Source organism: Berghia stephanieae, chromosome 3 (assembly GCF_034508935.2).
Source record: "Berghia stephanieae isolate SIO BIC M18660-M18661 chromosome 3, UCSD_Bste_1.3, whole genome shotgun sequence".
Classification (NCBI taxonomy): Eukaryota; Metazoa; Mollusca; class Gastropoda; order Nudibranchia; family Aeolidiidae; genus Berghia; species Berghia stephanieae.
The window spans coordinates 34350977-34374032 of NC_088362.1; the positions used below are offsets into that span (position 1 = coordinate 34350977).

A 23056-nucleotide genomic window follows, 5' to 3' on the forward strand; every position below is an offset into this window, starting at 1 on the left:
GTCGGCCATGTTTTTTTTACCCAAGTGGTTGATACTCAGGCTGACCTGTAGAGCGTTATCGACATCAAAATTTCATCGTGATATTTTCTTCACACCTGGAATACATAACTATTGTTTTAACAAAAGCGCATACTTTTGTTTTACTTTGTATTTTGCCACTTTCTGTGCCTTTATGATAGCCACAGCATAGATCTGATTGTCCCAGATTCATCCCTACCATTGCATTGGACTTAGCTTCCATGCATGTATCGACTCAGGGCCAGATCGAACTCACGAAGTGTCCTATTTTCCATGTGTGATTGCTCAAAGAATAACATTGTGTATTAAACTATTGTCCCTTATTAACAATTCCACAATTTAATGTACAAATTGTGATCAGTTAATTGCATTATTTAAATTTCGAATTTGTGATCAAATCCCAAGTGGAGGTTCAACTCTGGTGACAAGACGACGGTCGCAGAGAAACGTCTTTTTCTTAGCGTTTTCTTGTACTTTTTTAAACGACTCGAATTATGCACAAGTATAAAATTTGATACTAATATTCTTTGGAACAAAAGCGCCCAAACGAATACATTCATTGTTAGTTATAATATTGAATCTCAACTGCAACTTGTAATTAAATCATAGACTAAGGATGCTTCATTTGTTTTGCATCATTTCATTATTAGATTTCCAAACACACATTTTACACCAGGATCCTCCTGTTTCATCAAGTTGAAATAGAAACGGTAGTATTTGAGATATGAGTTATAATTCACGGGTATAATCATTTTTTGACTAATTGGTGAATTTATTGAGATAATTTGACGCGCGCGCAACCTGAAAACCTTCAAGATGTCTACACAAATACAGAATTCAAGACCCAGAAACAACAGAAGACCCATTCCCAATAATAACAGGTGGGTCACTGTACTGTACTAAATTTGCCTTTCTGTTTATTTTACTCATGCTTGTGTTTATGGATCTTGATTTACGTGTACGACTTTGCCTACTGTTGCAGTTGTAGATGTAAATTAAATATGAATATCACTAATAGTAGGGAGTTTAATAGAAATTCTAAATGTACCTCACAAACTGGAAACCAATGTCATATGAAAGAGCTGGCAACACAGATTACAAAACAGTTTGAATTTTGTTTGTATCTTGATTAGAAATGTAGTTACGGCAGTTCAAAGTCTGAAATTTCAGACCGATTTTTACCCCAAAATTACCATTGGAAAGTTGTGACCGAAATCGCGTGATGTTAATAAAAAATGGTTAAAACTAAAACAGTCAATATGGAGTTCTTATCATATATTGTATACCAAAATGTTCGTCTTATCGAGGACAATGCATTTACATTAATAAAGAGGAAGATAAACATTGCAAATTAACACATTATTACATAATATGACGCAAATGTTACATAATCAAAAACTCGGCTATACGTAAGAAACAATTTGCTCTATCACTTTTGGATTTATCCCTAATATCTCACTGAAATAATTGCAAATAATCCCCTCTTCTAATTAATATATAGAGAATAAAAAAGGGTTTGAGAGTATTTAAATGAAAAGATAGGCACTTTGATAACTCCAGTCCAGTGGCCGCCGATAGGCTCACTGTAAGGTGAAACTCGTTTTTTGGAACTTTATTTTTGGCCCTTTACTGTTTTCGTCACCATGGCGTTATTTGTGAACCTATGTGACTAATTTTTGTATCATTTTAAAGGGCACAAAACAAGCTTTCTAACGGTATATTTTATTTTTAATTCCTGATTGTATTTCTAAGAAAGCTATTGAAATAAAAATTTATCAATTTTTGAATTATAAGAACTTTTTAAATTATGGATACATTTTAATTATACTTCATACATCGATAGACAATTAATTGAAGAACATCTCTGCCAAATTTCATCAAAATTGATACACTCGCTCATTATTTTATTTTTCCCGCCATCAACCCACTTTTTTGGACAAAAACCTCATATTTTTTTCCATTTTCATTTATCCTTAATTTTTTCCATACTTTTCATACATGAAAATGATTTATATGAAAATAAAGCTTATTTTCTGACCTGTAAAATTATACCTACCACTTGCCAGTTATATTTTAATTGAAACAAAATCACTGAAAACAATAAGTGGGCCATGTTGACTGCAAAACTCAAAATTTCCCGATAGCCGCGAGATGCTGGTTTTGAGGCATCAGTGAGATCACAGATTCTCTCTGTAAAATTGACAAAAAATTTCAACAGAAAAATATAAATAACTCTGGAACCGTAAGTCGTAGAGAAACAAATAAGGTATCAAATTTTATGTTTTTTCAAGTCCCATCCCATCCCCCTGACTAGGTCAAATTAAGATATTTTGAGTTTGAAAATTTTATCAAAGTGCCTAGAAAAGATATAAACATGTTGTGTAATGACATAATGAGTTTATATTTACCTATGGCAATTTAATTGCATATAAATAAAATGGTAGATTGAAAAAGTTCAAATAAATTGAAACAGATTCCCTATTATACCTTATTAGAAGGAAAGTTCTGGCTTTTAATACTTTAAAAAATTCTGCTGAACCACTTTGGGTTTATTGCTATTACATCATTTGAACTGACAATTAATATGATTTTATCCCCCCACCCCCTCCCCCCCTTCTCTCTCAATGTATGGGGGTGTCAAAACTAATAGAACTTCTTACCATAATTATTAAGGCTAAGGCCTTTAGAATATGGATACAAATGATAAACATATCTAAACATATGGGAAAGAAACTTGATGACTTGATGGCAAAGTAAAATAAAATTAAATTAAAGCAATTGGTATTTTTAAAATATCGATATTATTAATATCGGATTTCACAAAGAGAAGAAATATACGAATTTTTAAAACAAAAACTATAAAATGCCTATAAATAAAGTTGGAAAGTATGTATTCAAAATAAAAACATAGCAAATAATAGTACTGAAAATATTATGGACTAAATTTAACATAATACATAACTAAATTTAAAATATCGATATGAATATCGATATCGTCCGGCAGCCATGATGAGAAGATAATGTAAACAAGGCATTTCGGCGCAGAGTTAAAAGGTGTCTGCGCATCGATATAGAGCCCTGAAATTTGGCATGAATAAAGTTTAGATGTTATTCTAAAAACAAGCGTTTAAATTTTAAAAACACACGCGGTAAATAAAAAAATAAATGCATTTGAAAATTGCCAGATTTTAACTTCAAATAACTTCTGGAATTATTAATGGATTTTTCCTTAATTGGCACCATTTAAAAGGAAATTGAAAGACGAAAATAATGATATCAAAATATCTGCGATATTCCTCTTTACAACGAAGTTATGCATCTTTAATTGAACCCCCCAAAACGCGAACGGCAATTTTCGTTCACAACTTTCCTATGGGCGAGTAGGGTCAAAATTTGACTGCCACTGCTGCTGCTTACTAAACTGCCTACTAATAGCCTACCACTACCACTACCATCACCGCACCGCACTCTGAAAATATCAGTTTCCTTATTTTTAATTGAAAGTGAAATCGAGTATAAATTGAAAAAATGTTTAGTAGCATAGTCATGGAACCGCCAGAGTTGACAGATTGTCAATTTTCACAGTCTGCAAAACTGCGACAGATTTGTGGCAATGGCAAACTTATGTGTAAACTTTACACATGTTTGCCACAGATCTGTCGCAGTAAAGGTATTTATATTCATTGTGAACAATGGTTTTTCCAGTCGACAGCAATTTGAAAACAAGAAAATTTCCAGTTTTGACATTTTTGATGCAAAATCACAGATTTGGCACTTGATTTAGAAGCCAATTAGCATTTTGGACACTGGTACTGGTACATTGTCAGCTTTCAGGAAATCCTACATGTAGGCATATAAATATAGAGACACAAAATAAATGTATTTTATTGATTTTGCATAGAATGAAAATAAGATAAATTTTAACCTCAAATCTTTGTTGAATCCCCAAACCAAAAAAAAAGAAGATAAAAACGTGAAATAATTACATGATTAGGCACTTTGATAACTCCAGTCCAGTGGCCGCCGATAGGCTCATTGAAATTCGTTTTTTGGAACTTTATTTTTGGCCCTTTACTGTTTTGGTCACAATGGCGACTAATGTGACTAATTTTGGTATCATTTTAAAGGCCACAAAACAAGCTTTCTAACGGTGTAGTTCATTCTTAATTCCTGATTGTTTTATCAAAAAGCTAATGAAGAAAAAAATTATCAATTTTTTAATTCTAAGAACTTTTTAAATTATGGATACATTTTAATTATACTAGATACATCGATAGACAATTAATTGAAGAATATCTCTGCCAAATTTCATCAAAATTGATACACTCGCTCATTATTTTATTCACCCACTTTTTAGGACAAAAACCTCATATTTTTTTCCATACTTTCCATACATGAAAATTATTTATATGAAAATAAAGCTTATTTCCTGACCATTAAAATGATACCCAACACTAGCCATTTATTTTTTAATTGAACCAAATTACTGAAAACAATAGGTGGGCCATGTTGACCGCAAAACTCAACTTTCCCGATCGCCGCGAGATGCTGGTTTTGAGGCAGCAGTGAGGTCACAGATTCCCTCTGTAAAATTGACAAAAAAATTCCAGCAGAAAAATATAAATAACTCTGGAACTGTTAGTCGTAGAGAGACAAATTAGGTATCAAATTTTATGTTTTTTCAAGTCCCATGCCCATATCCCTGACTACGTCAAATTAAGATATTATGAGTTTGAAAATTTTATCTAAATGCCTAACATGATGATTGTAGTTCGTAAAATTTGAGGCTGTCCTACTTTGACATAGTTGTATTACTCATGCAAAAGCATTGTTTTAGGACAATCGTGTATTCAACATCAAGACCATTTTCAAATGGGAATCAGACTAGTGATGAGAGAGCTATGAAAAAATTGTATGGAACTGAAATCAAAACTTGAAAAAATTGCCACACAATGAAAACTACAGTCCATCATGGATAATCGCAACACCTTGGAATCAACGAAAATATAACAGTTAATCGAAGTTGAGTTTTCTGTTCAATTGCAACATTTTTGGAGATGCCATGTTTTTGGCAAGTTCTGTCTTGAGTTGGTTTTGGAGATGCATTGAACTCATTGATAATTTGAACTTTTTTTCTGTAATGTGATATCATTCCTCTTGTTAAGGGGAGCCATGGTTTCTCAGTCTTCATGGGTTTTTAATCCCCCAAACAGCGGTATCTTTGGTCGATTTCGGATAAAGTGATGGGACACTGTTTTCACCACTACTTCTTGTTTTTATAACAATTTTGATTTGACTTACTTAGAGATGGTTTCCAGCACAGGTTCTCAATGATCCTCTTCGCTGGACTCAGGAATCATCTTTATTTCTTCTGGTTGCAGATTACCGTGAAGTCAGAATGTGATGTTAGCCTTGTAATCATAGAAGATTTCTTGGTTTTTCCAATAGCTATCCAGTCTGTTCTTGAATGAGTAATGGTAAACTCAATCCATTTGTTGCAAATATTGTTCTTAGTCCACCACAGACTGAGCAATTTGACTGAAACAAAAACCATATGGCAACCCTGTATAGATTTTGACAAGCTCAGCTTTGATGCAAGCCGACATTTTATACAGATTGAATTAACTTTCACACTTTTGTTCTCAAAATTTGTAGGAATAAAAAAATATTGGCCCTGATGAGACATAATAAGCTCTCACCAAACCCGTTGGTCACAATGCACAGTTGTCAATCCCAAAACAAAGGCTATCGTTCAGTCTCTGCTTACAACTGTAATTGTCTACCTGTTGTTTGGACTATGCCCAACCCCCTTGCCTCTTATCCGATGATCACCTGACAAACTCGTACTGCAAAGCCCCACCCACTTTTGTCTTTAATAGGGTGATGACACACTGTGGTAGCAGTAAACCCTGTCCACTCTCAATTCTTCAACTTGTCCTGAGATTGTGTTTGATTGATTTCTTGAATTTGCCACTTTTTTTTTAGGTCAAAAATTTGTTGCAATTAACCAGTTTTATATAGAATAAATTCTTGTTTCTTGGGAAATATTGCGATTAACCGAGTTGCAATTATCTGGAGTGGACTATAGTTCCATTTCGACTCTTGTCATAGTTACCACTGACTCAATGTGCCAGTTGACAATTTCAAATTATGATATTGAGTCATCTTTCAATATAACATCTTGATGGACTAAATCTGCTCTGAGTAATGATTCAGTACACGACAAAGTTGCTGTGTCCCAATTTTAGCCGTCGTTTTTGTGGAAAGATATTTTAAAAGATAAAGTTATGAACACAAAAGTACATGATTTAATGTCAGTTCTTTATGATCAATTTTAAATGTCCCCTAAGTTACTTGTTATCTAAAATAAGAAAAGGAATTGAAAAGAGAAAGAATTGGTACGTCCTTTATGTACACCATAATGTCCGTATACAGGCCTGGGTTCACTGTATTGAATCTTATTTTGTTGTTGTATGTATGGCTTTTTCAAAACTTTATTTTTTACCCTTCTTTTCGACCTGCCTTTATGGTTATTTTGTTATCAGTTTAAAAGAGAAAACTTACCAATGAAATGTTCCTTTTTCAGCCCTGATTATGATACAGAGAAATTGATACCATAAGAATTGGCTAGGATGATTCTTTTATCTAATGGCTGAATACCCCTTCCCCCTTCCAAATTTAAAACACACGTAAGAAGACAATGGTCCCGAGTCTTTTCAAAGCTGAAACAAGAAAAGGGTTTAATTTATAAAGTATTATTATTATTATTATTATTATTATTATTATTATTATTATTATTATTATTATTACGAGGGCTCTTTCATAATTAACCGAAAAATGCCTGTAAAATCCGCGTTTTTTATGCTATCAATTAAATTCTTGCACGTGTTCATACCTTGACTCGTCCTTCATTTCTCTATGTAACAGCCAAGTCTGTCGACACACTTCTGCCAACGCCGCACCATGGAATAGATACCCTCTTGGAAGAAATTTCCGTCAAGGTTTTGTAGCCATTTCCGCACATGGTCAACAAGCTCTTCGACATCAAAGCGCTTTCCTGCCAGCTCACGTTTCAGTGGCCCAAAGAGGTGATAATCAGATGGTGCGAGGTCTGGACTGTGTGGTGGGTGTGGCAAAATCTCCATCCATATTTCTCTAGCCAACCTTGTGTCACTCGTGCTGTGTGGGGTGTAGCGTTGTCGTGTTGCAAAATGACCCCGTTGGTCAACTGCCCTGGGCGCTTTCTGCGAATGGCCTCCCTAAGCTTGTCAAGAGTTTGGCAGTACCTTGCAGCATTGATTGTTTCTCCAGTTGTAAGGTTTCGAACAGAATAACACCACGACTGTCCCAGAAAACAGTTCCCATTATTTTCTTTGCTGACCGCATGACTTTGAATTTCTTCGCGACAGGTGAGGATGGATGTTTCCATGTCATCGAATCTTGCTTTGTTTCTGGGGTGCAATGGTGCAACCAAGTCTCATCACCGGTGACTATGCTGTCAAGAAAAGTCACATCGTACCCTAGAAAGTCTCCGCCGGTGTTGGCAGTATGCCCGTGAACCCTGCGTGAGCTCTTGCTTCTTCTCAAAAGTTCCCTGCAGATGTCCAATCTTTGTTCTTTATGATTGTCTGTCAATTGCTTAGGAACCCATCTTGCGCTGACTTTTCTGTAGCCAAGTTCATCAAATACCATTCTATGGGCAGAAGTTTCCGAAATTTCAACACTGCTTGCGATTTCATGAAGTTTCAACCTCCTGTCTTGACGAATAAGCTCATCAACTCGCTTCACATTGTCTTCTGACGTCGCAGTTATCAAACGCCCTCTCCCTTCCCTGTCTGTCAAGTCGGAATGGCCGGCTTCAAACAAATTACACCAGTGATAGACTTGTGTACGGCTTATAACATGCTCACCATATACACTCTGAAGTTCTTTATGAATTTCGGTAGGATTCAGACTTTTGGCGTTCAAAAAACGTATGACAGCTCTGATTTCCTCCTTTGACCAAGTTTCAAGGTGGGCCGCCATCTTTAAAATCGTCTAGAAATTCATTGTGCAAAATGATGCACTTCATAATTTCTGGGAATATCCGTAAGGATATAAGGAATATCATGTCATTTACAGAATTAAAAAATCTCCACTGGTTGCTGAGCAATGGGCATTTTTCGGTTATTTCTGAAAGAGCCCTCGTATTATTATTATTATTATTATTATTATTATTATTATTATTATTATTATGTTAAAAATGATAATCCATTTGATTGGATTTATTGTTTTCCTAGATTTTATTTGTTTCTATATCTTGGTTGGCTTTTTATTTCCTTCCCATCCAGATCTGGGTTTCCTAATTCTAACAGTCATAGACGAGAAACGATGGAAAGCGAGGTATGTTTTATTGTGAAATGTTTGTTTTATTATTTTTTATTGTAATAAATACACATTGTCATACTAGGCTCATGCCAAATTTTAGATTAATATCTTTGTGTGACAAAGAATTCTCCAACTCTGAATTCATTTTAGTTATGACCATTCTCATGATGTGTTCCATTTTTTCCACATTAATCTTAAAATTGTTTTTATTTTATTTTTATTTTTTTTGTGATTAAATAGCATGTTTTGATTTTTGAGGGAATACATTTAGACCTGATGATACTTGCTGGTCAGCATTTTTTGCTGTGATTTAATTGTGTATCCAGATTTGAGTAGATGATGTTACAGGTTTGTTCAAGAAGAGTTTCTTATAGCCCCTTTGCAGTATGGATGTCAAGAATACCTATCATATTTACACATGTTTTTAAAAATGTAATCTCCTCAGACATCATCATCACCTAACAGCAAAGGAATCTATGAAGATCCACGAACTGCCATGATGATGTGCACAGTATTGGTATGTCCTAGGCTTTCTTTCATGACCAATAAGTAGTCTGGGAAGGGCAACGCACACCATTATCATTTAACTGTTGTTTAAGAATGAAAAAAAAAACTCTTTTCTTTTATAGATTCAATATTCATGAAAAAGTTTATTTTAGGCCTTTTCTGACGAACTATGAAAATTATGATAATAATGATATGATGATGATGATATATATAATATTATGTAATAGAGAAAATGTTAGTTGATGTTTACAACTAGAATTTATTTGCATAGATCAGTGATATAATCCATAAATTTATGTTGTGTTATTGTTATCAATATTCATATTTGATTTGCTAAAATAAACTTGGAAGTTTGACCGATTTATTTATTTCAGGGTGCACACTCAACTGTTAAAACAAGGAATGGGAATAAATATACAGGCCATACTACAGGCTTTTCGGAGAGGGTACGTTGATCTCAATTCTTGTTTTACTTCTGTCTTGAGATATTGTTTTCATATGATCTGATCCAACTTTAAAAAGAAAAAAGATTGATATTGTCAAGTAAAAATTTATTATCCTATCTGGCAGTCTGATTTGAAATGAATAAAGATTTGGTGGGCAGCTTTACTCAATTTTGTATGGGGGCGGGCATGGCTTGGAACTTCATAACCATTCAATAAAAAATTCTTACTTTTTTTTTTTTTATTTGTTTCACTTTAATCATAATGAAAACCCACGCTGTCAGAATAGGAGTTTATAAAGCATGTTGATTTAGCCGTTCAGCACCTTTTAGATAACGAGAATATTTTGCCTCTTAGTGGTATAACGGTACAACACTCGCAGGTCCCTGATTTTTCAGGTTTTGTTTTGGGCAGTGTAAAGTTAAGTCCTTGGAAAAGATTTTGAGTCACATTCTCTCGCCTTATTCCAGTGTAGAATGAGTACCTGGTTGTTAACAGCATTGTCTCTTTTGGAAAAAAATTGCACTGTTGCTTACATGTTTCATGTCTCTTCTTACATGTGAATATAGCTGTTGGCTGGGGACCCCTTGTAAAGGCTTTGGGCATGCATTGTAGATATTGCACTTTATAAAATTTCAAGATACTACAATTGTTTTCAGCAGATAATTTTGAATTCTGATAAATGTCTTTTGTTATTCCTTTCCAGGGTGATATAGCAATGGTAGATGCAAAGCTGGAGGTAGAAGATAATGCTGTGGAGCATATACCAGGGATTGTCATTCCCAAGGACAATTTCGTTGTTTGTATAACAAATGGTGTGGATATCAAAGGGCTTTCTATTGGTAAGTTATAAACTGATTGTAGAGAAATGCATGAGCTGAGGATATTAAAAAACTTTTTCCCCCTTTTCTCTTTCTTAATTGTTTATAAGATTACACTTGAGCACAAAAATCTCGAACAAGTTGGGATTGGGCCTATTTATTTGAGATTTCTGTGTTTTCGAGTTTTCCTTGTTGAGTATTTTACAGAGGATTTGAGGGAGGTAAATGTGGGTGGTCTTGATAAAAATCATTATAATAACTCCGTTATTGTGAACTCTGTCAAGAGTAGATAGTGAGATAATTCAATTTCCTTTTCTCTGCCATCTTTTACAAAGTTTTGAATAGAGTTTTCACTGGTGTTGTGTTAAATGTGTTTGTCTTGTTCAATTACAGTAACAAATGGAATGACAATTCCCACTGCGTACCTAAAATCACTATCAATCCTCACTTAACACCCTCGGGTGAAAGAGAGAGGGAGGGCATTGCTCTCACACAGCTCTAATCCCACCTTCCCCACCCCTAATTGTCCATTATTTTAATACATAAGTTACTGCCTAAGGCCCCAACGATACTGGTCATTTATGGTACTGGCACCTCAGATTAAGTGAGGTAAAGATGGAGCAGTGGGTGGTGTGCGTAAGACGCTGGTCAAACATGCTTCACACCCCCTAGGTTCAGCATGCACGTGTAAATCATTAACTGACTCTTAGCGCTACCGGGAGTGCGATGACATCTTTCGTTTCCGTTCAACACAAACGATTGGCAAATAGGGGAAAAAAATACCTGACCGCTAGGGAATGTCCCGTTTGTTCGAGATTTCCATATTGGCCCCGGAAAGTGTTTGAGATTTTTGTGTTGCCAATACTAACAAAATAGGATTGAAACAGGGAATTGTACTGAGTTTGAGATTTCCGTGATTTTGAGATTGCCTTGCTCAAATGAAGTTATTCTTTAAAGACTCCCTTGTCTTTGTTGTTATTAAAAAAGCTATAATTTAAAAGACCTTCCTCTTTGAATTTCATTGAATCGGCAACTTTCAACATGTAAGACTTCTTGTCTGTTACGTAGTAGCAGAACACAGACATCGTACTCCCATAGTGGGCAGGGAGGTACTTACTGCGTCTTCTATCCCCCTATATCTGTTTTCCAACTTGCTTTCTGCCTTTGTCTTCGAATGAGATTACTTGGTTTTATCCTGGTCCTGTCTGAGAGGGAAACAGTCAAATGTATAGTTAGTTTTGGGAGATGATATTTTTTTCCTTGTAAATCATCTCTCTGTTATGCACTGTATTATGTTTTCTTCATATTATATATGATTTGTAAAACATGTGAGTGTATTCCTCTTAATGGGGACCTGTGCTTGTGTCTGGATGAGACTTTAAGTGATCTCAAACTAAGTACTCTTGGAATCTGCACCTCTTTAATTGTAATTCTAGAACTTTTTACTATCCCATTTTCTTCCTTTTTACTGGCACTGATATGACCTTAATGTGTTGCAAGTGCCGTAAAACCATTAATAACTAAAACTAAAACTGAACAGACAGGGTAAACTTTAATAAGGTTCAAAATAGAACTTTTTCATTAAAAGGTTAGGCATGAATTTCCATACAAAGTTGTTTTGAATAATTAATGAGAAAGTACCTGGAATGATTTTGAAAAAGTAAAAAAAAAAATTCTTCTATATTTTCAGGATCAACAGACTTTACAGATGCTGGAATCACATCTCGTGTTAATGGAAGTTCTCAAAGCGGCATGAGAGAATTACAGCCATGGCAAGATGACGATGCAGACACCACAACCTCCATGGCTTTAGATGATGGACAGGTAAAAGCAAATTTTCTCCCCAATATCGGGTGTTATGGGAAAAGGGGAGTTTCTCATGCTAGAAAGCTTGTTGAAATCTTTTTGTTACTAGTTTTGTGTGCTATTGTTAGTGTTAAGACAGTTGGGCTTGCATATTAATGTTGTTATGATTATTATTTTTATTAACATAATCTGATTACAATTTGTAATTGTAGAAAGTATTAATTTTTTTACTGATATTGAAAGCCTCAAACAGCAGAAGTTGCCAAAGTTAAGTCAAGAGGGATAATCGTGTAAATAGGAATAATCAGTACACACCAATCTCTACATGAAATTGTTCTTTGAATGGAAAGTTAGAGGATTTCTCAGTTGAAAGGTATCTATTTTGAGTAAATATGTGTATACTTTTTATTTCAGACTGGTTGGGAACCTAAAGATATGTTTCAAGAAAATAAGGAAAAGTTCAACCTCAAATCTACTTATCAAGATGATTTGAGAGGTTACACGTAAGTTCTAATCCTTTTTTTTAAAAAGGTAAATGTATCATTAAGTGGTAGTGCTCTATAAAACATGTATGCTTATTTTTTCATTGTCCTATGATATGAGTATGGAGGTAATGCCATTTTTAAACACAATTTACAGATCTATTATACATTTTAATTTACAGAACCGAGTTACCTGATCCTTCATCCGAGGGTTACGAGGAGCGGAGAAGATTTGCTGAAAGAAAAGCAGAAGAAATAGAGAGAAGCGAGGTGTACAGATCAAGAATTGCCAAAGAAAATGAAGATGGTGATGAGGAAGCAAAATATTCATCGGTGCACAGAACAGACAAGGATTCTGCTGTTAACAGAGGACCCGATGGTCACTCCATGCCGCCTGTGAAAGCTACGTAAGTCTAAAGAATTGTGTGTTATGTTGAAGGGGTGGGTGGGGGGGGGGGTTTAAAAATATTATGACAGTCTTAAAATGTTAATTTTATTCTGCCTTCTTTGAAGGTTTTAAAAATTTCTCTATTTATTTTTTTGTACCCTGTATTGTGTTCTTTTCTCCAGTTACACCGTTCCTCAGTTGAGAGGCCAAGATACAGATCATAATTTGAGAAATGGAGCACAGTCCAGACAGACAAATCGCCCTGCACCCAGGCAAAATTCCCCAAATTTCTCCCACCAGCCAATGCATAACTCCAGGCAACCACCACACATGAGCAATCATTATAACCAAGGTCCCCCTATGCCCAACAGAAACCAAAGGCAAATTCCCTCCCAATCTCCTAATCACGGCCCTCCTCCCCCTGTCACTCACCCCCATCATCATCCTCATTCCATTCCACAATCTCAACCCCAAGCCCCTCCCATGTCTCAAGCCCAGTTGCAGCAACAGCATCACCATCAACAGTCATCTCGACCTCCTCATCAGTCCCAGCAAGCAACACAGCCATCAAAACCTAATCTTCCGCCACATCCAAATGTGCCATCTATGAATCAACATCAACAACATATAACTGCTCAGAAACTAGTTCATCCTCAGAATCCTATGCAGGATTCTAAAATTCCTCCCCACAGCAGCCAACAACAGCCTCCACCCAATCGAGTTCCCCTCCCCCCACAACATATGAATGGAGGTAAGAGTAAGTACAGTCTCTTCTTTATATTTTATATGTAAAGTTTGTCATTTGCCCAGGAGTTGTAACAGTCTAGAATCTCCTGAAATCTTTAGAGAAAAATAACCTAGAATCTTTTAAATCTCTTCAATATTTTTTTTTTTCCTAGGTACTAAAATATTCTGAACTCTCCAGTTCCCTATAGAAAAAGTAATGAAAACAAAAACACATCTCAAAATCATCACTACTGCTACTTCTACCGCTAAGATTTTGATTCCAATTATCTGGTTATTATTACAGACCTGCCAACCCGTATGATTAATCATATTTTAGTACGATTTTGGACTCAAATACGTGGATACGATTCCTTTAGTACGATTTTTGTTGTTGTAATATTTTGATTTATTTTTTTCTCAAGCATGAATGATGTTGAAAATGACATGTCATAAATCGTTGACTTTATAACTACTAAAATTACTCTATTTTGTTTTTAAAATTTAATGATCTTTTTTAAAGATTTATTATTTTGTACGATTATTACCAACTGGGCAGCTTTAGGAACAATATGGTTCAAAATGAATCCTCTAGAAGTATTTAACTTGTCTGTGATATGTGTGAATTTCCCATCATTTGACCAACAGTAATCGTATTAGTATGTAGTAGTAGTAGTAATAGTGGTAGGAGTAGAAGTAGTGGTGGTAGTAGTAATAGTACTAGTCTAGTAGTGGTTGTAGGAATTGTTGTACTTGTAGTAGGAGGAGGAGTAGTAAATGCTATAAAAAAGGGAGAGAGAGAGATAGACATGGATCATTTGATAACATAATGGAAATTATCTTGTCACTGCTGCAAATTGTCATCTCTATTAGATTGAAGACCACTCTCACAAATATTTTATCTCAAAACCTTCAACTGATTTACTGGGCTGGCAAATGTATATCACCATCACAACTTCATTTGGGACATCAGCACCATCATCATCAACTCATACCATCACCACGGTTACAACCACCATCACAGCATTTTCACTGCCACAACCACCACCACCACATCACTTCTTCCATTACCACCACCACTAGAGCACCATCGCTACAACCACCACCTCCTCTTCTTCAAGCACTAGCATCAATACCACCAACATATTTGGGGTCTTTTGGTCATTTCTTTGAGTGTTTCAAAAGCAATAATATCCTTAGATATTGCAATTTCTGAGCCTTATACTGATTTAAAATGGTCATTAAGTTTTAGTTTCTCGATAAACCGATAATTTTGTAATTACTAGTGATTGCTGCAAACGAATGTTTGAATGATGAAGATCGGAGTTTATTTTTGATTTGGGTTTGATGTTAGCTTTTATTTAAAAAATTGTATTTTGCGCACTTTTATTTTCCACACATGCGGACAAAATACACTTTTTTGCCAAAAAGTACACTTTTTAGGATCATAGAATACACTTTTCATTCTGGGAAGGTTGACAGGTCGTTATTATTGTGTTAAATGTTTGAACCCTTTTAAATACTGTTTCGATTTGAGACATCTTGGGTCTAAAATTACTGTAGAATATCTCAGTCACTATTTTCAACTTATTCTAAACAGATTACTTTACTCCCACTGAAAAATCCTCCAAGTCTTGTCCAGATGGCTTTTTTGTATTACTTTTTGATGCTTATGATTACACATTGTAATGGGTACCATTCTGCGTGATAAGTATCTTTTCTAAATGCAGATATGCCAAAGCAGTGGTTTGCTTTATTAACTTTATCAAACTGAATTTCAGACGGGCCACATGTATCAGAAATGAGTACCTCACACAAAAATATGGACCGTTATGGCGGTGTTCCTTCCAGTCCTGCAGCAACGCCACTTGTTCATTCATCCTCCAAAGTGCAAGATACTGTGGCCAATAACGCCCCACCAGTTGATAAACCTGCTTCAATTACAACGTCCTCATTACCTCCAAAGAATACAACGTCACCACCCAATATTCAAGGAGCAGAAAACAGAAATGGAAGGAGCCAAGATTCCAACCCTGGTAAGTTTTACTTGTCTATTGGAATCACCAATATGATCTGACAAAAATGGCTGTTAGATTAGGTGGCAGCCATAGGCAGGGTCACAGTTGGCCAGAAAGTTTTGGCATTGCTATTTTAAAAAAAAACTTTTGTTGAATTTGATGTGGAGGGAAAACCTTTGCTGGAAATTCGTCAACATAATTCCATTTATTTTTTTATTGAAGCTTTTAACAACTACAATACCAGTGTGCCACCTTCAACTCCTCCGCATCATTATCATTAGTACATCTACCACCAACATCATCATTATCACCATCACTTGATCATCACGACTACACTATAACATGATAGCGTCACTGCCCGTTCCCCCCCCCCCCCCCCCCCCCCCTATCAGAGGAATATCTGGTAGCTTATCTTCAGGCATTTTTGTTTTTCCCATGGGCAAGATCATTGTCCCCAAATTGGCTCGCTTTGACAACATGGGTGATTCGTGTTAACTCTAGATGTTTATTTAATGGATTGATTACATTTTTTCATGGAATATGCCAAATCCTATGCGTGATGTGGAATGTTTTTCTTCTTTCTTTTTAAAAAAACTTCTCGTGTTCTTTGAAATTAAAAAAAAAAAAAACAATAAAAAAACTATAGACACATAGCTTTCCCGCCTTTTGAAAGACAAGTTTAACTTTATTTCTTCTCTTTTTATAAGTTTTTGTTTCACATATCTATGTCATCAATTTTTTATTTTGTCTTTTGTATTTGTGTAGACGTTTTATACTGTGCTCGTGGAAATAAATGTACTTTTTATTGAAATGGAAAAGAAGTAAATGATATTTGCTATGGTTTGAAAGCTTTGTCCTGTTTACCAAGGAAATTGTAGGTGCAGCAGGTTAAACCATGTCCGTTCAGAAAGCAAAATTTGGAATGAAAATTTGTTTTCATTTCCACAGAAGACAGTCGCAATAAGGTCAAAGACAACAAAGTTCAACAATTGATGTATTTCAAAAGTAAATTTGTTTTGGTGAGTAGAGTTTTTACTAATTTATGCTTAAATATAATTTAAAAAAAAAAAGAAGATAGATCCAAAGGGTAGCAAGTAATTGTTACTCTTTATTTAACATTAGGGAAATTTGGTAAACTTACTCCATGGGCTTTGCCTGGTTATTATTCAACCTGTTTCATTGTACTAAATACAAATGAGTTTAAAGTCGCGTTGATAATATTATTATACCTGTTAATTTTGTGGATGTTGGATCACCCAGCTTAGCTCTCCTAGCAAGAAAAGAAACTTGTAATTCTTCAGAGCCCTAAAGTCTATGTAGAATTAAATGCAACTCTTTGATCATGTCACTAAGTGTTGGGTGGATGTGGAATCATAAAATAAAAATAGAAAAAGATTGACCTGATTTGAAAATGATCTCTTTGTTGCTGCCGATAAATAACAGTAATAAAAGGGAATAGAAAACCTGATTGATTGTTGTATTAATCCAGGATGACAGCTCAAAGACGAGTCATGAGTCATCCTCTGAGTCCATGGAAGACAATTCAAAGACAAGCTCAGCATCGTCAGGCATAGGAGGCTCCGAGTCTTCAGTTCCGTCAAGTACAAATGATGTAGCAGGCTCTCCAATTCAACCCGCCACTTCTCACAATGCTACAACTTCTGAATCAACATCAGCAGTAGCCCCAGCTAAAGTGGCAGACAAACCTCCAGAGGCTGAAAAATCTAAATCAGAAGTGTATGTTTTACTTCCTTTTATATTTTGATAGTTTTTTGTTTTTTTTTTGCTTTGTTTTTTTAATGTAGAATAATTTATGTGGGCGTCCGTGAGATGATCAGTCGCATGGTGAAAAGTTTTGAACAGAGATATTGACATATTTTAGTCAAGAGGTCAATTTTTATGGAAAATGAGTTCTCATCAAAAATCATTAAATCAAACATTTATCTATATATTACTTAATGTCAACTTTGGAAGCGATTTTCTCAAAATTAGGGTTTCACACCCTAGTCCATGCATATGACCATTAATTCATATTATATTAATTCATATATATATATTGGTTGCCAATTTCCAGTGTATTTACTGAATTCAGTATGTTTTTTTAAAAACCTCAGTAATTTTTCAATTCTACTGAAAGGGGGGGGGGGGGGGGGGGGGGGGGGGGGGGGGGAGTAAGTACTCATGTCTTTATATTGGAGTTGAATGCTCAGATAATGGTCACTGGATGTGTTCGCATAAAAGTTCAGTAAATTTTTGTCTCCTGAATTGGCAACCCTGAATTATTCTTTTATGGTCATTATCTACATACATTGAGTCTATATCCATACATATTAAATGATGAGCTTGTATTATGTTTAGTTTTTAAAGACTGATTTAACATAGAATTTACAATAAATCCACTTACAGACACAAAAACAAATGAAACTTTTGGATATCCCTCATTCCTCAGGTTTAAAAAAAAAGAGAAGTGTAAAGTTGCTGTTTAATGTTTTGAAATAATGTTTATTAATTTATAGTAAAGTCTGTTTTGTTTTTTGTTTCATCTTTTGAAAGGCAGAGTTAGTCAGATCCTTCACTGAATATTAATATTGTAATAAATGAAAGTAAATCAAATAAGAAAATTTAGCGGGTGGTTGGATGGGAGCATCACCCTTGAATCATATACCTATGATGTTCGCATGGGTGTACGATCCGATAGTGATGTCGTTTCTTCTCTTTACTAGCCTATCCTGCTTCTTTGGTTTGTGATTGTATTTTTGACAGGGGATATTTTTTTTTCTGTAAATCTTCTGCCTGTTTGTTCTTGGTTATTTATAATTTGGCTTATGATATCTTTAGGTTATGATTTTGATTTACATTTGTACTATTTTTGTTAGATTGTTTGTTTTTTTTGTTTCAGCGGTCTCTCATATAACCTCAATTGTGTTGGAAGAGACCTAAAGCAACAAACAAACAAACAAAAAATAAGAAAATTTCATCAAATTTTTATTGCTTTTGATTTGTTTTTATCATTCCAGAACCAAGTCAACATTGAATCCTCTAGCAGCAGAATTTAAGCCAGTGAGTTACATACAGTTTACTTTCAAACCCAATGATATTATCAAGATTTGTTATATTTCTGTATGACAGGACTGTCCGAATTGGACAATTGATTGTAATAATTCTATTATTTTTATTCTTTCCATTTTTTAAAGGAGTATTTGTGCAGTTATTTGACTGACTTTGTGTCGAGTCTGTTGCAATAAATTCCCTTTGTTCTGTCTTTTTCCTAATTCTTCCAGGTGTGAATAATTTTCTTCTCAAATCTGTTATTTATGCCCCTTACAGAAAGCCCTATGTCAAACTTAGTTTTAACAATTTAAAGTTTTAAGATGAAATTAAGGATATCAACAGTTTTTTAAACATTCATACCTGGGTGGGGATCCTGACCTCTCATAGCGGGCAGGGAGGTACATACTGTGTCTTTTATCCCCTTATATCTGTTTTCCAACATGCTTTCTGTCTTTGTCTTGGAATGAGATTACTTGGTTTTGTCCTGGCTCTGGCCGGAGTCCTAGCTGGGCGGGAAATAGTCAAATGCATAGTTATTGTTTTGGGAGATGATATTTTTTTTCCTTGTAAATCATCTCTCTGTTATGTATTATTATTTTTATTTGAATGTATAATGTAAGCATTTGAGTGTATTCCTCTTTGTTGGATTTTGTGCTTGTGTCTGGATGAGACTTGTAGGTGATTTCAAACTAAGTACATTGATGGTATGCTCTTGGAATCTACATCTGATCCCTGTTTGTTCCCAGTTCCTCTTTTTCTTACTTTTTCTTGAGTGCTTTATTTGTAATTCTAGAACTTTTTACTATCCCATTTTCTTCCTTTTTACTGGCGCTGATATGACCTTAATGTGTTGCAAGCGCCGTAAAACCCTTAAAAACAAAAACAAACATTCATACTTACAATGCAGCCTGTGTGAATCTTGCCAAGTACTTGATTTTATTTTGATTTTAGATCCATTTTTTTTTTTATAAACGAAAAATTCATTTTGAAATGTGTTTCTGCGATATGTGCTCTGTGAAATGTTGGAGGCTAATAGATAAAGAAGCAGCACATAAAGTGTTTTTAATAGTAAATATGATTTGGCATGTCATATTTAAATTGGGCTATCACAAGGTTGGTTATTTTAGGCCATTTTTAAAATCTGGATATATGATATTATTTTGTCAGTAATATGAAGGCAGTGTTTAGTCTAATGTATCAAATTTTATTGTTTCAGAAAGCACAAGCTGCTCCTGTAGAAGCCCAGCCTTCACCACCTCCCCTCCGCGTGTCTCCTCAAATAATACCTCCATATGCTGCTCCTAATATGACTTGGGTACCAGCAAGTGCCATCCCTACAGGGATTACATACCCAGGTCGTACTAAGGGTGGTAAGTATCAATGCATTCATTATTTTAGGATAAGACTCAGGCTGCGTACATGGGTAGAATGCTTTTGGGTTGTACTTCAACTCTTTATGGGAACTATTATATTTTTTTAGGGTGCCTGTTGCAGGCATTGAGCTTTTAACATTTTCTGTCCTTTGTACTCTTCTTGTGCTATGTGGTCTAGTGGTGTGACACACTCCTGATTGGAAGGTCTTGAGGTTTGAGTCATGTCTCATCCTACATGTTAAATATTGCTATTTGCTAGGGACCCATTGTAAAGCACTTTGAGCATGTTTAATCGATATTGAGCTATATAAAAGCTATAATTATTCGTACTTCTTTCAGAGGTTCCATTTTGACCTTAATGTGCATTAAGCAATGTTGATTCAAAATTAGATAAAACTAAGCGGGTGGTTGGATGGGAGCATCACCCTTGAATCATATACCTATGATGTTCGCATGGGTGTACGATCCGATAGTGATGTCGTTTCTTCTTCTCTTTACTAGCCTATCCTGCTTCTTTGGTTTGTGATTGTATTTTTGACAGGGGATATTTTTTTCCTGTAAATCTTCTGCCTGTTTGTTCTTGGTTATTTATAATTCAGCTTATGATATCTGTAGGTTATGATTTTGATTTACATTTGTACTATTTTTGTTAGATTGCTTGTTTTTTTTTGTTTCAGCGGTCTCTCATATAACCTCAATTGTGTTGGAAGAGACCTAAAGCAACAAACAAACAAAAAAAAAAGATAAAACTAAACAGTGGTGCCACCACTACCATCACCACCTTAGCCATCATCACCACCACTTTCATCATCATCCTTCCATTTTTTATTTCACCACAGAGATGACCTTTTCAAATGGAATAATTTCATTTCAGTTTTGCCGGTTGGCCGTGATTTAACAGCACAAGTGACAGGACAACCGTTACTGGCACATGGACAACACATGATATACATGCCACAACAAGGCTCTTATCAGGTACAATTGATTTCTTGTGTGGTACTTGAGACTACTCCTCATTGTTGGTTGTAAAATTGGTTTGGTTAAGATTGTAAGAATGTTTCAACTTATGTATTTAGCAATATGAAAGGAAATACAGGTGGTAATTTAATTGAAGAGAATATGAAATAAAGCATTCTTTGTTTTGTGGACTTATTATTATCGTTATTTTTTGTTTTTTAAATTTATTATAATTAAACATTTTTTGCAGGTGTACAATGCCCGAATGGTAGCACCCAACACCTTCCCTGCATCACAGGGACAACAGGGAGGTTTAGATCAAAGTAGTCCTCAGCCCCCACAAGTGTTTGGTGAGTGAAGACCCAGTACTCTTTTTAAAAAAAAAAATTTATCCTCTCTGGCTTAGATTTTCTGATGTAACCTTGGCACAAGTTAGAGTACCTACATCTGCTTAAATGAAACATTGGTTGTAAATGTGGTTGTTCACATTGTACTTGATAAGTGGTTAGATGAGTGGCATACTGTCTGCCTTCCCTCTTCTTTTTCATATTTGCCAACCGGTATGATTTTATGTATGGTTATGAACTTGAGCAAATTAAGATACAGTGCAGTATACAAGTCAACAACATCACTTAACTTGTAGGATGAGACATGATGCTGGTGAGGTGATATTACCATTTTATTTCGACAGAGACAAGGCCGTTAACAGTCAGATTTAAATCTATCCGTTTATTCTGTAGTATTTTTATTAGGCCAATATGTCGTAGTGGGCAGGGAGGTACTTACTGTGTCTTCTATTCACCTATATCTGTTTTCCAACTTGCTTTCTGTCTTTGTCTTGGAATGAGATCACTTGGTTTTGTCCTGGCCCTGGTCGGATACCCTGGCTGAGAGGGAAAGAGTCAAATGTATAGTTAGTTTTAAGAGATATTTTTTTCCTTGTAAATCATCTCTCTGTTATGCACCGTATTATATTTTACATGTTATTTATGATTTGTAAACATTTGAGTGTATTCCTCTTAGTGGGGACCTGTGCTTGTGTCTGGATGAGGTACAATGATAGTGTGCTCTTGGAATCAACATGTTTCATATTTGAACCAATTCCCCTTTGGCTTCCCTTTTCTTTAGTGCTTTACTTGTAATTCTAGAACTTTTTACTTTCCCATTTTCTTCCTTTTTACTGGCGCTGATATGACTTCAATGTGTTGCAAACACCGTAAAACCTTTAAAGACAAAACAAACAGGCCAATATGTAATTGTTTAATTTCAATTTAACAGTGGCATTTATTTTTATATTTTAATTTGTCTGTTTTCAGTTGCAAGCCAACAACAATTAGTACCAGCCCCCATCCCAGCCCACCTCCCCCACCATCCACAGCCAGCTCATGGCCAGCCCATGACTAACCCAGCCACTGGCCAGCAACCACAACCTGCACACATACCAAATCCAGCACCATCTCCCGTACAGCAGCAACAGCAGCATCCGCAGCAATCACAGGCACACGGTGGACAGCCTATGCCTCACCCAATCCCTCAGGGCCCACCTCAGTCGGTGACCCCACAACCAGCTCATTACCCACACATGAATCTTCAACCTGGTATCCAGGCCATGCCCAGGACATCAACGGGGCAACAGCACATGGCTGCTGGACCAGGCGGGCACCCGTCAGTCAGTATAAACTATCCCTTGCAACAATACTCCTACACCAACGTCAGTTCGGCTCAGAACACATTTGTCCCAGCCCCCCAACCACAGATGTCCCAGAGTAGTAGTCACCATACTCCTGGGCACCAACCACAATATGTCGTCATGCCCCAACCCCAGGGACACAACCCTATGCAGCCAATCCCAGGCCAGCCTTACTCACAACCAACCATTCAATTTCAACCTCAACAGAACCTATTGCATGGTATGTTCCTTTTACCACATTTGTTTTTTAAGCATTTATAATCACAGCTCAGAAGTGTTGTTTACTATGAATTCATTGTTTTTTATTTTAGAAATAATGAAGTTGATATATTTACCATATAGTGTATGGATCCAAGTTCATTTTGAATGACTCGAGAAAAATAAGAAATTTTGAAATTGTTAGCTGCTAGTG

General features: G+C 35.5%; 1 protein-coding gene across 6 annotated transcripts in view; it reads left to right on the forward strand.

Moving 5' to 3' along the window:
- Positions 1-23056, forward strand: part of LOC144967604 (uncharacterized) — a 33978-nt gene continuing 10922 nt past the window's right edge. For 2 of the 6 annotated variants that reach the window (XM_078905097.1, XM_078905094.1), the window contains exons 1-17: positions 1-899; positions 8349-8400; positions 8831-8902; positions 9267-9338; positions 10042-10177; positions 11847-11980; positions 12377-12465; positions 12627-12851; positions 13015-13589; positions 15337-15591; positions 16522-16592; positions 17063-17310; positions 18591-18633; positions 19841-19994; positions 20872-20972; positions 21205-21304; positions 22271-22864. In XM_078905097.1, the coding sequence (XP_078761223.1) occupies positions 835-899; positions 8349-8400; positions 8831-8902; positions 9267-9338; positions 10042-10177; positions 11847-11980; positions 12377-12465; positions 12627-12851; positions 13015-13589; positions 15337-15591; positions 16522-16592; positions 17063-17310; positions 18591-18633; positions 19841-19994; positions 20872-20972; positions 21205-21304; positions 22271-22864 (2986 nt within the window). In that variant the 5' untranslated portion in view covers positions 1-834. The remainder of the gene's footprint in view (positions 900-8348; positions 8401-8830; positions 8903-9266; positions 9339-10041; positions 10178-11846; positions 11981-12376; positions 12466-12626; positions 12852-13014; positions 13590-15336; positions 15592-16521; positions 16593-17062; positions 17311-18590; positions 18634-19840; positions 19995-20871; positions 20973-21204; positions 21305-22270; positions 22865-23056) is intronic. The other 4 variants (XM_078905098.1, XM_078905096.1, XM_078905099.1 and 1 more) reach the window with 3 other exon arrangements.